The sequence below is a fragment of the Vipera ursinii genome (assembly GCF_947247035.1).
Source record: "Vipera ursinii genome assembly, chromosome: 2".
In the NCBI taxonomy this organism is placed as follows: Eukaryota; Metazoa; Chordata; class Lepidosauria; order Squamata; family Viperidae; genus Vipera; species Vipera ursinii.
Genome location: NC_139513.1, coordinates 150570011 through 150587561, shown reverse-complemented (window position 1 = coordinate 150587561; position 17551 = coordinate 150570011). Strand labels below are relative to the sequence as shown.

The following is a 17551-nucleotide window of genomic DNA, read 5'->3' as shown; positions in this document are numbered from 1 at the left end:
GGGGCCATCCAGGCCACGGTGCCAGCAAAAGACATCTTGGTGCTCTTGTCACTGAGCTCTTTGGAGGTGCCAAAGTCGGAGATCTTCACCACATCATCATATGTGATCAGCATGCTAAGGGAGAAGAAAAGAAATGGAGTCCGGGGCTCCTTCTGAGATACACCCAGAGGCAAAGTGCCATCAGTTAAGTGGGATAATATATGAATATTATATGGAATACTCCTCCATGGAGTAATAATAATGTATTAAATTTATATTGTGCCTGGCTCTTAGAGACTTGGGCAGTATGTTCCTTGGAGGTAGCGGATAACTTTGCCACAAAGGTTCTTAATTTGTGCAGTGGCATTTTAAAGGAATCTAGTGTATTGTCTACTTCTTTAACCTATATCTTATTGAGTGGTACATAAAAATAATTTTTTCCTCACTTATTTACAACTTCCTTGGAGTATCTGGACAATCCCAATTTTTACCTCCTTGTCCCCAAGCAATTCTGCTGTGTCTTATTCTTAAACCAAGATTTATGCAAATTTCTCCTACTGCCCCAAACCAGGGGTCCCCAACCACCAGTCTGTGGACCAGTACTGATGCACGACATGCCAGTAACTGGGCCGCGCAAACAAGCAAAGCCCCATCTGCGGGATGCAGGCACCACACAAAACCATACTCTCCGGTCTGTGGAAAAACCTCTCTCCACAGAACCAGTCTCTGGTGCCCAAAAGGTTGGGGACCTCTGCCCTAGATCAGGGCTTTTCAACTTTTTCACCCATTGTACCACTTTTAGGATATGGCAACATCCGAGTACCACCAGTCACCTAGCAAGGTGTCAAAAACTTGATGATCAAAAAAAAAAGAAGGAAAAAAGTGATGAAGTACAGGTAGTCCTCAACTTACAACAGTTCGCTTAGTGACTGTTCGAAGTTACAATGGCACTGAAAAAGTGCCCCCCAAGCCACAGCCGAGCAAGACACCTGCCTGCCCGCCCGGCGGCGCTCTTCCTCCTGTCTGAGGTTTTCATTGTTGTGAGCATTTCTGTTGAGGATTGGCAGCAGAGGTGGGATGGGGGGGTTGTTTGGTTTTTATTCCCCCCGCTGGATGGTTGCAGCGGGTTTTGGCCACTTCACATGACCCTGGACACTGTGACCGTCATAAATATGAATCAGTTACCAAGCATCTGAATGTAAATCACAAGACCCTGGAGATGCTGCAACATTCTAGTGATTGGCGCTTCTTCTGGGCTCAGCAGAAGCGCTGGGATCAGCGCCGAGCTCCAGCTGGAGCCTGGCGCTGATCCTGGCGGTTCCGCTAAGCCCTAACAGCCCTGCAGCTCCAGCCGTCTCTCACTCAGACTTGTGTGGTGCTGCCACCGGTTCAACTCATTCCCCTCCCCCGCTACCACTTTTCTAGGATGGTCACGTACCACCTGCCAGGTGCCATTGTACCACAGGTGGTACCCGTACCACTGGTTGAAAAGCCCTGCCCTAGACTACAAAACACCTGGAAATCACAAAACACCAAGAGAGACCAAAGAGGACAAGGCATGGTTACAGCCCTTACTCTTCTTATTTCCTCAGCAAAAGTAGGAGGTCTGCTCAGCTCTGAGTGAGTAAATGATGCCCTCCTCCACCTGGACAGACAGCACTGCAGCTGCTGACCTCCACCCAGCTTTTTGATTGACGGTGAGGGAATGCAATGCCCTCCTTGGCAACCATATTTAATGATGGAAGGGGACTGCTCACATCTGTCCTTTGCCATATGGGTAATCCTCAAGCTACGACCACAATTGAACACCAAATGTATGTTGCTCGGTGACAGTTGTTATGGAATTTCCCCTGTTTTATGACCTTTAATGACACAGTTCAGTGAATCACTGTGGCTGTCAGGTTAGTAACACGGTTTGTTAAGTGAATCTGGCTTCCCCATCGACTTTGTCAGAAGGTCTCAAAAGGGGATTGCCTGACTCCAGGACACTGCGACCGTCATAAATATGAGTCAGTTGCCGAGTGTCTGAAGTTTGATCACGTGACCCCGGGGATGCTGCGACGGTTGTTAAGTGTGAAAAACGGTCATGGGCCACTTTTTTCAGTGCCATCACAACTTCGAACAGTCACTAAATGAACTGTTGCAAGTCGAGGACTACCTGACCTTTTGTCACCTTCACCATTGTCTTCCCTGAAGTCTAATTTACATGGTAAACTCCTTGGAGGTGAGCCCTGTTTTGTTTGCTTGTTTAGGAAACACCCACCCGCCACCCTCAACCTACCAGAGGTGCAAAAGCCATTGCAAGGAAGGGTTAATGGCCCTGAATTGTACCCAGGCATGAAAGAGAGTTGCAGATTAAACCAGTGACCAAGAGGCAGAGCAGACTGCCGTGCCTTAACTATAACATTTGGAGAAAGGTTTTGAACTTTCAAAAGCGAGAGCTTTTGTTTCAGCAGAAAAATAAAAAAAATAAAAATAACGTCAACTCGCCCTCAATAACCCCGAGTTTCATGCCGTTGCCTGCCCGGCAAGTTAGTTTCCTGGAACTATTTAGCTTCCCTTCTTACTTGGGTGACTTCAGGTCTCGGTGGATGATCTTATGCAAGTGCAGGTAATTCATGCCGCCAGCGATGCCCATGGACCAGTCCACCAACAGCGAGGGGGTAACTTTGCGTCCAGCACGTAGCACCTCATAGAGTTGACCCTGGGCACAGAATTCCATGATGATGCAGTAACAGGGAGCCTGGGTGCACACACCCCTGAAAGGAGCAAGAAAGGACAGGGGACACCAGAATGAGGATGGTCTAAGAAGGTCAGGACATTTGACAGTGGCAGAGAAATAACACCGAATCCTGCAAAGCTTAGCAGCATGCTCTTTGAAGAGATTTTCTGAATGGTGATCTCTGGGGAGACAAAGAGCCGGGATTCACTTCTGCCTTGTATCCCAGCAAGAAAGCCTAAGGTTTAATACGTGGGAAGGGCTGCTGTTGTTCAGAGACAAGCCAAAAGCTGTCCCTTAATGCCACCGCGTTACTTGTGGATAATTAGGATGTTGCACATCTTCCTCTCATTGTAAAGGAAAAGACCCATCATTTCTGTTCCCCACACAAGGCTCCCATTTCCCCCACCCACCCAAATTATTCAGCATTCTGTGGTCCAGAACTTTTTGTTGTTATTGTTGCAACTGCAACAGTGTGTTGCGGGGTGTGTGTCCTTCTGCAACCTTCATTGTGGATTGAACCATTGAAAATATAAACATTCATTCACCTGTTGTAGAGGGCATAGGAATGATCTTGAAGGACAGGAGGAAGAGACCCTACCAAGGCCATGCTCAGATAAGAAGGGCTTGAGTCTGCCCCAAGGAACTTGAGAAAATGTCTCAGACAAGCCCCATCCCTAGTTTACATGAAGATAAAGAGAGGAAGCACATTCAGACCTGCAATATTCCATCTAAAATCAATTGGCTTCTCTGTCTATCTTGTAGGGTTGACAACAATATGTGAACAGACTACTGGAATATGAAATGCCATTACTAAATAGATACTCTTATCTATACCATATTTGGTGACCACAAGACATTTGGGACTACAATTCTTAAAAGGAGAATCAGTTTGATATAGAGTTTGAGGAATGAGTGTAAAAATGGAGAGAATGTGAGTTCTAGTTCTGCCTTAGGCAAAAAGCCAAATTTGTGACCCTGGGCCAGTTACTATCTCAGCCCCAGGAAGCAGGCAATGGCACTTCTGAAATCTGGGGGAAAAACTGCAGGAACTTGTTTAGGAAGTCATCAAGAGTCAACCCTCACTCAAAGGCACACAGACAATCTTAGAAACAGCTAGCAGTTAGGAAATATAAGAATTATAGCCCAATGTATCTGGAAATAATTTGGTTGGTTCTACAAGATAGGAATTATGGGAGTTGTAATTCCAACATTTGAAATAGTATTACTTATTTTATACAGTATTACTGTCCTGTTTCTTTCCAGCGAGAATCAGCTAAGGTCACACTGGATTCCAAAGAAATGTGGCAGAGCCAAGATGAAACCTACTTGTGATGCAATGAGCATTACAATTCAATTTACATTTGTTCATTATAGTTAATATGATTACTAAACTTCTCCTCCCATGTGAAAAATTACAACTAGGTGGCAACATCTAAGGAGAGGCTGAGTACAGCATCCAAGATCTTGTCTCACAAGTTGTCCTGATTTAAAGGGCCAGTACTGGGAAGCTGTGGTTCCAGAAAAGACATTATAACAGTGATGGTGAGCCTATGACATGTGTGTCAAAGATAACATGCCACAACATATAGGGAACGGTTGCTAACATATAGGGAACGGTTGCTGGAATTGTGTATGTCTAGTTTAATGAAGAGAAGGGTGAGGGGGGGACATGATAGCAGTGTTCCAATATCTCAGGGGCTGCCACAAAGAAGAGGGAGTCAAGCTATTCTCCAAAGCACCTGAAGGCAGGACAAGAAGCAACGGATGGAAACTAGTCAAGGAGAGAAGCAACCTAGAACTAAGGAGAAACTTCCTGACAGTTAGAACAACTAACCAGTGGAACAACCTGCCTCCAGAAGTGGTCAATGCTCCAACACTGGAAGTTTTTAAGAAGAGACTGGACAGCCATTTGCCTGAAATGGTATAAGGTTTCCAGCCTGAGCAGGGGGTTGGACTAGATGACCTCCAAGGTCCCTTCCAACTTAATATTATTATTACTATAACATTTTTGATGATACGTCAGCACTCACCAACGCCTGACAAGTATTCTCAAAAATATGCACCATCCTTATGCAATTTTTGGGAGGCTGCAAAGGTTAGGGAAGAATGGGGTGTGCTCTCACATGGCCTCCAGGCCCTCTGTAATTTGTGCAAGAGGGCCATCTTCTCTCGTGGCCTCCTGACCCTCTGAAAATCATGCATGTTTTTGCACAGTTTCTGGAGGCCGCAGAGGCCACAGAAGAGCACTCTCCAAAGCTATTACAAGAACAAAGGCCTTGTGCAACTGGAGCAGCCTTGAGTTGGCTGCGGAGGCCTGTCAAAAGAAAGAGAACATAGTCTAAAGCAGGGGTGTCAAACTCAATTTCATTGAGGGCCGCATCAGCATTGTGGTTGCCCTCAGGGGGCCGGGTGGGCATGGCCAGGGTGGACGTGGCCTACTGGATGGGCGTGGCTAGAGTGCATATGGCCTACTGGGTGGGCATGGCCAGCTCTACATCGTTGGCATCAAGGGTGCCTATGAGGACCTGGGCAGGAGTGGGACAGACCTGAGGGTCTCTGGCAGAAGGAGGGTCTCTGGGCCAGGGCCAAGGCAGTGGGGGCCGTTCCCTCACTGTTTCCAGGATGGCTTCGGGAGCCACATGAAACCACTTCGCGGGCTGGATCCGGCCCCCGGGCCTTGTGTTTGACATGTCTGGTCTAAAGGTAGGTGGCGGATGGTAGATCCTGCAGAGCGCTGGGCTGTGAGGGCAAATCACACCCTTCCCCAACATTTGGGTATCTTGGGATGTGGTGGAAGACAGCCTTTTTGAGTGGCAGTGGTGGTGCTAGGGTGAAGTTGAGGCCTGGTTCTCTACTTCAGGCCTAGTCTCAGTGCTGTTGGCAGAAACGCAGCTGATCAACTGCTGTATGCTGTATGTGTTGATGTGTGAAGGAGAGGAAGTAAGTTATGGTGCTTGGCAAAGACATTTGCCCTGTCCCACTATCCTCGGGAAGACTTCATTCTCAAGAAAGGCAGTGCCATCTCCCTCCTGCCAATGCTGACCCACTCACTTGAAAGTGATGATGTTGGGATGCTTGAGCTTTCGCAAATGTTTGATATCCGTCTCCTTGAGGTCTCGCACCTTCTTGACTGCAACTTCCTCCCCATGGAAGCGTCCCAGGAAGACAGCACCTTGGGCCCCACTGCCTACCCATTGCAAGTCCATGATCTCCTCAAAGGGTACCTCCCACGGGTCTGCATGGAGAGGAAAAGAAAGTGGTAGCCGTGGGTTGTTCAGAGGAAAGCAGACTTTTCACCTACAGGGCAAAAATTCCTGCATAACGTCATCCAGGAACAACTGAAGTTATGCATATTGCAGGAGCACTGCAAATATGAACACTGCAAAGACCTGGCATTCAAAAAGCTGAGAATGCATTTAAAAAAAAATAATGCCAATCAAGTTTCTAGTCCTTGCTAGCATAAAGAGGACTTGTAACAACAACAACAACAACAGCAACACTGCTTGGATTTGCACATATAACTATGCAACTACATTACAAAATCTCAGCGCCTAGATTTTTGGAAAGAACTTGTATATGAAACCATGTAAGAACTGCCAGCTGTGATTTCACACTGTTGTGTATATAATAACAGTAATACAATTTTATATGCCATCCAACTCCCATTGACTCTGGTATGGCACTCTGGTAATGCAACTTCTTGTTTGGAGAAAGGGAAGAAATAATTTCTAATGATGACAGGGTGGAATAATCAGTCTAGCATCTCGCTGCCCATGCCCTTATAGCATCACAGTCACATTTCATACGGATGGTTCCATTTATTTTGGGTGCCATAAAAAGGGACTGGAAGAAAATAAATAAGCAGGAAATTCAAGATTTAACTGAAAATTTGTATAATATTCGGCATTCTTCCATGTTTTTTTTCAAGAGGGAAAAACTATATGAAGGGCATTCAGTCACGATACATACCTCTGAAGTATTCAGTAGAAGCCACTGAATAAAAATGGAAGGCATCTTCTGGGGAGATACTCACAAGAGTAGTCTTCCCAGAATGGGGAAGTCATCCCATAATTGACAAGTTGCCCATTTTAAAGTATGTTTGAGGGGGGAAAAATAGCTGGAAAATTCATGTTCAAACTGAAAAACCTACATCCAATATTTGGCTGATTGGATCCATCTGGAGATTTGCCCCCCTTAGTGACCCTTCTTGAGTGGTGATGAAACAGATGTTTGTTAGGGCCTAGTCCACGGGTAGGCAACCTTGGTTCTTTTATGACTCGTGGACTTTGTTATGTATTGGGCTCAATAGTAATACCACTTGGGTTGCTGGAGCAGCTAACAGCTCTCCAGCAACCCAGACTACATGTCTCCAATGCTGCTATTGGCTGTCCCTAGGTGGCAAATGGTTGTTTCAAACCTATTGGCTGCTGCCTAGGGGCTAGACTATATATTGCGGCTGGTTACAGCCCAATCCTCTGTTAAGATCTTGCAAGCAGTAAACCATGAGTTTTCCTATACTCACTTGCCTTGTCTTCATTCCTGCGCCAAAGAACCCGCTACACAACACTGGCAACGAAGGTGGGATCCTGCTTCCCTGAAAAAGAGCTGAAGTCTCAGAGGGGAAGGCAGCGCATGCCGGAGGGAAAAGGCATTCCCCCCCCTCCCTCAAGGTTGGCTAGCAAGCTACGCTAGTGACTTCATGCTCAGCAGACTCATTCCCTGAGCCTGGAAGCAGGATCGGAAGAAATTGCAGGAACCAGCAAGAAACAGAATGCCAAAGGTCGGAAGACTTCGAGAATTCAATGTGAACCATCCAGAAGAATGGACATCTTATTTGTCCCAGGTAGAAAACTACCTCTGGGCAAACCAAATCGCGGAAGAAGGCCTCAAGGCCGCAACACTACTTTGCCTCTGTGGCCCAGCAACCTTTGATTTGGCCGAGAACCTCTTCGCTTCGACGCCAATAGAATCGGTCTCTCACGTGGACCTCAGGAAGAAGTTAATCAAACATTTCCAGCCCAAGATGTCTGAGATGGCCTGGGGTTTCAAGTTTGTCCAGAGAATGCAGCAAACCTGTCAATCAGCTTCAGAATTCATCGCGGGCCTGAGGCAGGCCGCACGCCTTTGCAAATTTTAAAACTTAGAAGAGAGACTACGAGATCGGCTCGTTTGCAGCCTACGGAACCGAATGCTTCAACAAAGATTCTTTGCCAGACCGAATTTAACGTTTTCAGAAGCACAAGACGAAGTTTTGGCCACCGAAGCCGCCGGGGGTGCAGTTTAAGCAGTCCAGCCCGCCAAAACAACAAAGCATGAAGAAACAGTCCACCACGAGGACGCCAAATGCCCCGAACAGTCCTCTGAGGAGGAAGAACCAGAAATCAACAAACTTCAAAAGCAGCCCAATGCACAACACTGCAACAGCCAGCAGCAAGAGAACACGTACAAGGCAGTTCTCTTACCTAGATGTAAGGGGTGTGGCACCAGCCATTTTCACGCTGATTGCAGATTCTGATCAGCCACGTGCAGAGCCTGCGGCCGGACAGGCCACATCACAGTGGTTTGCAGGACCCGGCAGAGGGACCGGCCACCCAAACACCAGTGGGAAGAACTGACTAGGAGAGGTACTGGGGCCCAGGGTCCGGTTAGTGTGGGGTTTTTCAGAAGCCGTAGAAGCGTGTGCCTCACTGGGGCCCGATGCCCCCTCAAACCTAAACTTAGACTCCTGGTAGAGCTACAAGGAGTTCCATGTAAGATGAAATTGGACTCTGGCTCTGCAGTCTCCATTATTTCTCAAGACACTTTTGATTTTGTGTGTAGGCGCAGTAACAATTGGGCCAAACTGAGGCCCTCAGACATAATTCTAACTGACTTTCAAAATGCTCAAGTTAAAGTTAAGGGAGAAGCCACCTTGACTGTAAAATTTAAGGGATTTTATGGGCACCTGGATGTCATAGTAGTAGGGGGCCAGAGAACGAGTCTCATTGGACTCGATTGGTTTGATGCCTGGTATTGGTATTCAGATTACTGGTATCAACCGGACACAAACTACAAACCTCTTGTCAGTATGTGAGGACTATGCTGACATTTTTGATTCTGCCCTAGGAACATACACAGGCCCGCCTATCTCATTCAAGCTAGACCCCAACGTAGTTCCAATTAGGGTTAAGCCTCGAAGGGTCCCCTTTGCCTTAAAACATAAAATTGATTCTGAACTTGACAAGCTTGTAGAACAGGGCATTTTACAGCCAGTTGAGGGGGGGGAGTGGGAAACTCCTATAGTCACCCCACTTAAAGCCAATGGGGAAATTCACATTTGTGCTGATTATAAATGCACCGTAAACAAAGCCCTCAAGCAACACGTGTATCCAGTTCCAGTGGTCAACCACATTTTAGCCCCCTTGCAAGGGGGTACTATTTTTGCTAAACTTGATTTAGCACAGGTCTATCAGCAATTGCCGGTTGATGAGGCCACAGCTGCAGCTCAGATGATCGTGACTCACAGGGGGGCTTTCAAAGTAAAATGCTTACAGTTTGGAGTCAGTGTTGCCCCAGGCATTTTCCAGGGAATAATGGAACGCACACTTAAGGGCATTTAGGGCGTCTGCCCTTATTTTGATGATGTTCTTATTGCTGGGGAGTCTCCAGAAGTGTTAGCCAGCAGGGTCAGAGCTGTTTTACAGAGATTTCATGAGGCAGGCCTCAAATTAAAAAAGAGCAAGTGTAGTACTGGGGTTCCTTCAACAGAATTCTTGGGATTCAGAATTGATGCTAACGGCATTCACCCTGCTGAATCTAAAGTGAAGGCCATTAAAATGGCTCCTAGGCCCAAATCCAAAGGAGAGGTACAAGCATTCTTGGGTCTCCTTAACTTCTATCACACCTTTCTACCTCACAAGGCAGCATTAGCAGAGCCTTTGCACAGGCTTTTAGATAAGAAAGCTCCATGGAAATGGACTAACTTACATGAAAAAAGTTTCCAGGACTTAAAAGCACTATTGTCAGAAAAGTCCACTGTAACTCACTACAAAGAGTCTAAACCAGTATGTCTTGCATGTGATGTATCTCCCTATGGGGTGGGGGCAGTTTTAAGTCACTTAGAAAAGAATGGTACACAGGTTCCTATACCATTCTACTCAAGGACGTTGTCCTCTGCTGAGCGCAACTATGCTCAGATTGACGAAGAGGCCCTAGCCATTGTTGCTGGAATTAAAAAAATTCCATGACTATTTATATGGTAGGGACTTCATGGTCTTTACAGACCACAAGCCACTGTTGGGACTTTTCACAACAGACAAACAAACCCCCCACATACTGTCACCAAGAATGTTGAGATGGTCTATTTTTCTTTCTGCATACAATTTTAAATTGATTCACAAACCGGGCAAAGAAATGGGCCATGCTGATGGCCTCAGTAGACTACCACTGCCACTAATGGAACCAGATCCAGCACCTGCTGCCAGAATTCTGTTCATACAGGACCTGCCTGAATTTCCCCTCCATGCTGGGGACATTGCTGCTGAAACAGCTACAGATAGAACACTTAGTAGAGTACTTTCATGGGTATACACGGGGTGGTTGGATAAAAGCCCAGGTTCTGAATTTCAGAATTATTTTGTCAGATGAGCTTTCTGCCCACAAAGGGTGCACTTTATGGGGAAACAGAGTCATAATTCCCTCTTCCCTAAGAGACAGGGTCTTACAATCATTACATGAAGGCCATCCAGGCATTGTCAGAATGAAAACTTTACAAGAAGCTACCTTTGGTGGCCTGGCCTTGATAAGGACATTGAGGCACAAGTCCATAGTTGTTATACATGCCAGCAATCTAGGCCTGAAATGCCATAGGCTCCAGTTCACAGGTGGGAGGAAACACACACTCCCTGGTCTAGAATTCACATAAACTACGCTGGGCTCTTTCAGGGCCAGCTCTTTCTCATAGTGGTGGACAGCCACTCCAAATGGCTGGAAGTAATTCCAGTCCCTAACATGACTACTGCTAGGACCATCCAGGTGCTGAGAAAACTCTTTGCCTACATGGGTTGCCAGATGTTGTAGTTGCAGACAATGGGGCCCAATTCACTGCTGCTGAATTTCAGGCCTTCCTTAGAGCAAATCTCATCAGACATGCAATGTCTGCGCCCTTTCATCCTTCTTCTAATGGTCAAGCTGAATGCATGGTGAGGACAACAAAGGAATCACTCAAGCACATTGTAACAGGTGACTGGCATCACAGATTGGCAGATTTTCTACTCTGCCAGCATTCTACGCCCTGCACTGCTACAGACAAAAGTCCTGCAGAACTGCATTGGGGGAGGCATTTGATCACTAAACTGGACAGGTTGCATCCAGATAGAGTGGCAGCAGAAGCCTCTCGACCAAAAACCCCTAGGGGGCTGCAAATGGGGATTGGGTTTGGGCCAGGAACTATGGTCATGGGAATCTGTGGGTTCCTGGTAAAATTACCAAAGCATCTGGGCCCCTATCTTATGAAGTGGGGCTGGAGGGAGGGCGAGTTGTCAGACGCCATATTGGTCAACTTAGAAAACGGTTTCCAGAATGGCCACTAAGTGAGGACTGCATCGTAAGTCCCTCCCAAGGTCCTCAAACTTGCGGCCAAGATAGTCCTCACTTGGACTCTCAAGACTTTTCCTTCATTACTGACGAGGAACCAGATGGAGAAGTGGGGAGTCCAGGTATGCAACATGGATCCCCTGAAGGAGCAAGCCAACCAGATTTCAGTAACCGCTGTGCCTACTCTGCTGATCAGTCTGACTGGGGTGGGCCAACCTGGAGAGGCGAGCAAGAGAGCATCTAATCCCCTTGACTCAGGAGCAACAAGGGACATGGGTCTACCCAGCCCACTGGGTAAGCTGGTAGACCACAAAGTGATTGGAACTCCGAGACGTTCTAGTAGAGCACACAAGCCTCCTTCATATCTTGCTGATTACGTTGTAAAATAAAGATCTATAATGTTGTTGTATTGCAACTTGCCACTGTACTATAGAAACTTTGAGTTATGATGTTAACTGTCTAGTGTGCTGTCAGTGAAGGCCTATTCATTCAGATGCTGTAAGTTAACCTTGTAACCGATGTGGGTTTATTTTCTATTATTATTATTTAGGATTGTTTTGATAATGAATCTGGATAATTGTATTAAGTCTAAATTGTGTTACAATATTGTCTGATCTAAGAGGGGAGGGGTGTTATGTATTGGGCTCAATGGTAATACCACGTGGGTTGCTGGAGCAGCTAACGGCTCTCCAGCAACCCAGACTACAAGTCTCCAATGCTGCTATTGGCTGTCCCTAGGTGGCAAATGGTTGTTTCAAACCTATTGGCTGCCGCCTAGGGGCTAGACTATATATTGCGGCTGGCTACAGCCCAATCCTCTGTTAAGATCTTGCAAGCAGTAAACCATGAGTTTTCCTATACTCACTTGCCTCGTCTTCATTCCTGTGCCAAAGAACCCGCTATACAACAGACTTCAACTCACAGAATTCCTGAGCCAGCATAAAAGAGCCAAGGTTGCCTACCCCTGGCCTAGTCCAAAGGCAAGGAACCTGAACCAGTTGGATCGTCTTTGCCTACAACACCAAGCTGTGCTGGATGTTACTACAGCATAGGCATTTCAAAGAGGGGAAGCCTCCCTCCCTACCCCTTTTTAAAGAAAAACCAGGACCAGGATTGAGAAGTTACGAGTCCGGAAAAGACACAAGAACCTTCTAAGTATCTAATTTTCTTCTTAATCAGAAAATGGATGTGATTGCTCCCAGATTCCTTGGTCCTGTCCGTTTTGTGCAAGCTAGGTGGGAATGATTCTTTTCAGTTGCCTCTTGGAAGAGAGAGACTCTGCTTTTCTTGATGTGCAGGAGAGAGAGCACTATTTACTTGTCTATCTATTCCAGCCTATGGAAGCTGGGCTTCTTCAAAAGAGACTTGCCTGAGGCCCCCTGAGGCTCTGATTTTAAAAGCCTTTCTGCCAGCGAGATTACCATCTCTAGTTTTTGACAGAGTTGCACTTCCCAAAGCAGACTTTTTAAAATAATTTGAGGGGTCTCCTGGACTCTCATCTCCTGCTCAGTGAGCAGTTAGCAGCCATGGCATAGAGATCCGGCATTTCCAGAAATCCATCTTTTGTGCCAACGACATCCTTTCCCAGTTTGTGAGGCTATGCTCACAGTTACTCATGCTCTAGTGACTTTCTAGTCAGACTACTGCAATACATCTTCCATAGGGCAACCTTTGAACACCTGCTACTGGTATTCCTCACTTTGTCAATATAATGTCTCTGCTCAGCTACCAGTAAGATTCTGGCTGCAATTCAAGGCATTGACTGTTATATATAAAACATTACAAGACTTAAGATCTGATTAGCTTTAGAACCTTTTCTCTTGTTGCTTCTGCCTGGCTAATAAGAACTGTTAAGGAGTTGGTGTGCTCCAGATCCGAGCTGTAAAGCAATGTGACTTTATGGGACACAGCTGAGCTGTGTCTTCTTTGTAGTTGCACCTGCCCTATGAAACAGCACCCACCTCCCTCAAGATTTGATGTTAGGCTTTTATAAAGCTGTGAAAACTTGGCTCTGCCAGCAGGTTCTGGAGTACAGTATAATAGTTTGTTCGTTGTAGTCTACCTTGATGGTATAATCCTATGGTTATCCCCCCTGATGTAAGGTTATGTAGTATTATTGTATGCTTTGTTGTTGTATGTTATATAGCATTATTGTATGCTTTGTTGCTTTAAATCCTGGCATGTGAGCTGCTTAAATTAGAATACCTTCATTGACTGAGGTGGCATGCAAAATAAATACTGTAAATGATCATATTCTTTTTGGTTCAAAAGAGAAAATAATGGGTTTTCTTTAGGTATCTGCAGCTTTTTACTTTACAGCCATGACCCCTCCATCTGCTCTTCTCCTTAGAAGCTGCAACGTCAGGCTTTCTCTGATTTTGAGAAACTTCAGTACCAAGCAAGTAATAATCTAATCTAATCAGCTCAATTGTACTCAAAATTTTTAAGCATCAACATATCTGACTAGAAAATAGAGGCAAAATGGCCATGCCACTCTGGTCTGGAAATAAAAACTGGGGATTCAACTTACCCCGTGACTGAAAAAATTGAAAACAATTCTCTGTAGAATTTTTTTTGTAAGACTAAAATGTTAGGTATTTTTTATCTTCGCAATTTCACAACAGGCCTAGTTCAAAGGCAATACTCTAGATTGCTCATAGAAAGAAACTGGCAATTAGCATAGCAACCAGCATAGTTCTATTAAGATAGTTTAATTATGCCCATTTGGCTAGCACTTATTCAAATTCTAATTATGGCATTTGGGATCAAGTTCATTTCCACCCAATATGTAAAGACAGCTTCTTATATAGCATTTGGCCTAATACCCTAATAATTATATGAATAGTCAGTAGTGCAGGGGTCTTCAAACTTGGCCCTTTTATGACTTCTGGACTTCAACTCCCAGAATTCCTCAGCCAGACACGCTGACTGAGAAATTCTGGGAGTTGAAGTCCACAAGTCATAAAAGGGCCCAGCTTGAAGACCCCTGCACTACAGCTTCATTCCTCATAAGTATGGTTAGCCTGTAAACTAATTATAACTGATTCCTGACCCAGACAGAATCAGAAAATCAAGGGTCACTATGTTCTTGAGGGAAGCAGTGAATGAAAAGAATCATGCTACAAATCACTAACTCTGTGAGAAAGCCTTAATCCAAACTGAGTCCTAAGTTCCCCATTGCCCCATGACTGATCAAATTGCCAATTGCATTTGGGAACATATGTTGAAAATAGGAATACAGAAAATTCCTTACACTGAATCAAACACCTAAACCCATATTGTTCACATCAGACCGCTATATCCTCCAGATCTTTTGAAACCAAACACACGAAAATCCTTCCTGTTTGCTAATGTATACTGGTCTGATGAGAACTGAAATTTGAAGGCTATGGGGGGGGGGCCCTTCCAAATTCCCTACTCCTGGTATGCATGTCTGGAAAGAGTTCTCCGTGATTTAAAGAAGGGTCTTTCCCAGCTCCGCCTGGACATTCCGTGAACTGAACTTTGACCTTTCCGTATGGAAATCAACACTCAGCAATGGGCTTCCTTTCATGGATTACAATCAGAAGTCATTATTGTAAGATTCTTTCAATGGGCCACTGCCCAGTCTTGCTTCCGGTGGTCACCATGTTCCTCACCTTCCTGTTGCTGTTTGTGTTCGGTGGAATATGCTTTGCCAATCATGGTCCAGACAGGTTTGAGGCAACCAAAAAGCCCTTCCAGAAAGCCACTTCCTGTCTGGCAGTGGATCCGTACTTGGTCAGTATGGTAACGGGTGGGCCGGACTTCAGGATTCCCCACTCCAGCTCCTGCAGCGCCAGCTCCACCTCCCCCCCCACTACCAGCTTCATTCTCGTGGAGCTGCAGCACACTGTTGGCAAACTGTTCGTGGGTCTCCTCGCTGGGGGTGGGACTGTGTCCACTGCCTCCCCCTCCACTCCCATCTATGGGCAAGACGTCTCGCAACACACACTGTGTGGGCGTCAAGTCCTTCTCAGGGGTGCAGTCTGAGGCATCTGGATCCAACTTTCGGAGGGAATTCTCTGTCAAGATAGTGTTGAAACTGCCAAAGGAGGGGGAAGGCGTGCGGGTCTCGTGCAGGCATGCCATGATGACGTGTTTCTTGGAGTAATGTGCAGCTAGTCCCTAAGAGGCAGAAAAAGAAAATGAAAGGGTCATGGATTAGGCAACTAGCAGGAATCAAGAGATTGTGGGATCTGCGAGCCAAGTTTTCACATTGATAAGTAACTCACAGAATATTAAAAAGAATTTGGAACATGGAACTACAGATAACCCTGAACTTAAAACCATTTGTTTAGTGAATGTTCGAAGTTATAACAGAACTGAAAAAAAGTCACATATGACCAGGCCTCCCACTTAACAACTGTTGCAGCACCACCTCACACGGTCAAAATTAGGTGCCTTGGCAACAGGTATGTATTTATGATGGTTGCTGCATTCTGAGGTGGTTGCTCATGACTCTTTAGTCATGAGTGTGTATATGCACCTTTTTGTTGAAGATGGCCGTACACACATGCAGAGGCAACCAAGAGAATCTGGAAGAAGTCCCTGTACATCTGAAATACTGCGTGTGGTTAGAGAGGCTGAGTGATGAAAAAATGGTGAACAAGAAAATATTTCTTTCATATTGTTTATCTACTGTAAACTGCCCACTCTTAAAAGCTGCTTTTCAGCTTTGAATAAAAGCGCACGTATAATTTGGAATTTAACATGGATCCCTTGATGGAACACGCTGTGGTTTTGGATCCCTTGATGGATCACGCAATGCTAGTTGGGCTCCATCTAAGGCTGTAAACCTTATTTCCTCTATATCTTGTTTCCAAGCTATTAGAGATCTAGTCAAGTAGTGTTCACCTGTTAAGTCAGAAAGGTGATTGGGACATATATTACATTCCTCTCTAGAGTTTACCCCAACAAACTAAAGAGGAAATTTAGTTATCAGGATCTTGCTTTATCCAGGTGCCTGATAGAGCAGAGCTATGTCATGGCACTTAACCAAACTTGCTTATATTTCCATTTCAGATCTTCCAGAAAAGCTAAAGGATGTTTGGGGATAGAGTACAGTATAGGAAACAGAATGAGAATATGCATCCCTGTGGTTTTATTTGTTATAGGTTTATATTGTTTATGTATTTATTTATTCAAGATTGTTTTAAGCTGCTCCCTGATAATCATGAAATCTTAATACTTGAAAGAGACTTCTAAATTTGGAAAGCAGTATATAAACTTGCATATTTAGAAGAATACATCTTTTTTTAAAAAAAAGCACAAAGTCACACATTCGGATCTTCTTGTACTGCTATTTCCTGTAACAGAAATCCTCATGATTTGTGAGAAACTTTGCAGGAATACAGCAGCTAGTGCTGTACAAAAGCCAAATTTGGTGCTTGGAAGAAATCCTTAAGCAGAAGTGAAGAAAAAAAATAGATAACATCTTACATGAATTAAAGAAGAAAGTTATTATTGTAATATCCATTAAAAGCAGCACTCAACCCTGGTTATAGAAATATGCTTCAGTGTCTAAAATAACTTTTTTACTTAAAAGTAAATCTGATAAAGAATTTAACTTTTGAATTTTTTTCTAGATTACAATTTTATATACAGATTTGTACCACAGCCAAAATTTTGTTTTCCTTTTACAAAAAGTCTACATATTTAGCTTTATAGGATTTTCTAATGTTTTATGATTTCTGCTGTGATGACTGTTTGTGGCATTTATATTCTTAGAACTCAGTACTTATTTTTAATTTAAAAATGATATAATACACTCGTGAAATAATTTCTACGATGCTTGTAAATTCCCTGTTTATATACTATGTAGCCTACTTTCAATTTCTCTTCTCTCCTTTTTTGTTTATTTATTCAATTTTTAAAATGTTCAATTAAAAAAGAAGTGCCAGGTCTGTGAACTTTATATAAAAACATACAATTACCTATAAATTCTGTATGTATGTTGCCTACTGAAAATCTAAGGACAACTTTAGCAATAGGAAGTTGAGAACAAGACTACAAATCCTACACCTTTCTATCAGTTTCAAGCAGCTTATGTTACCTCTGGCTATAAATGTGTAGCCTTGGAACTTATCATAAAAGGCAAAAGGGTCTTTGAATATTAATATTCATAAATAAATATTTTAAGAATTGGTTTTTGAACTGCACATTCTTTTGTCCCACATTTCAGATGCAGCCTAGGGAATAGGATGTCCAGATGGATGGTTGTACCATCAGTTGACATGCATCAGAATCAGAATAGAG

The 17551-nt window shown here is 44.5% G+C and overlaps 1 protein-coding gene across 1 annotated transcript in view; it reads right to left on the bottom strand.

Moving 5' to 3' along the window:
* MAP3K12 (mitogen-activated protein kinase kinase kinase 12) overlaps positions 1-15385 on the bottom strand; it is a gene marked incomplete at its 5' end in the record, with an annotated part of 33573 nt that extends 18188 nt beyond the window's left edge. The window contains 4 exons of the mRNA XM_083353435.1: positions 6-114; positions 2547-2738; positions 5753-5936; positions 14914-15385. Of these exons, the coding sequence (XP_083209561.1) occupies positions 6-114; positions 2547-2738; positions 5753-5936; positions 14914-15385 (957 nt within the window). The remainder of the gene's footprint in view (positions 1-5; positions 115-2546; positions 2739-5752; positions 5937-14913) is intronic.
* Between the last annotated feature and the right edge of the window lie 2166 nt (positions 15386-17551).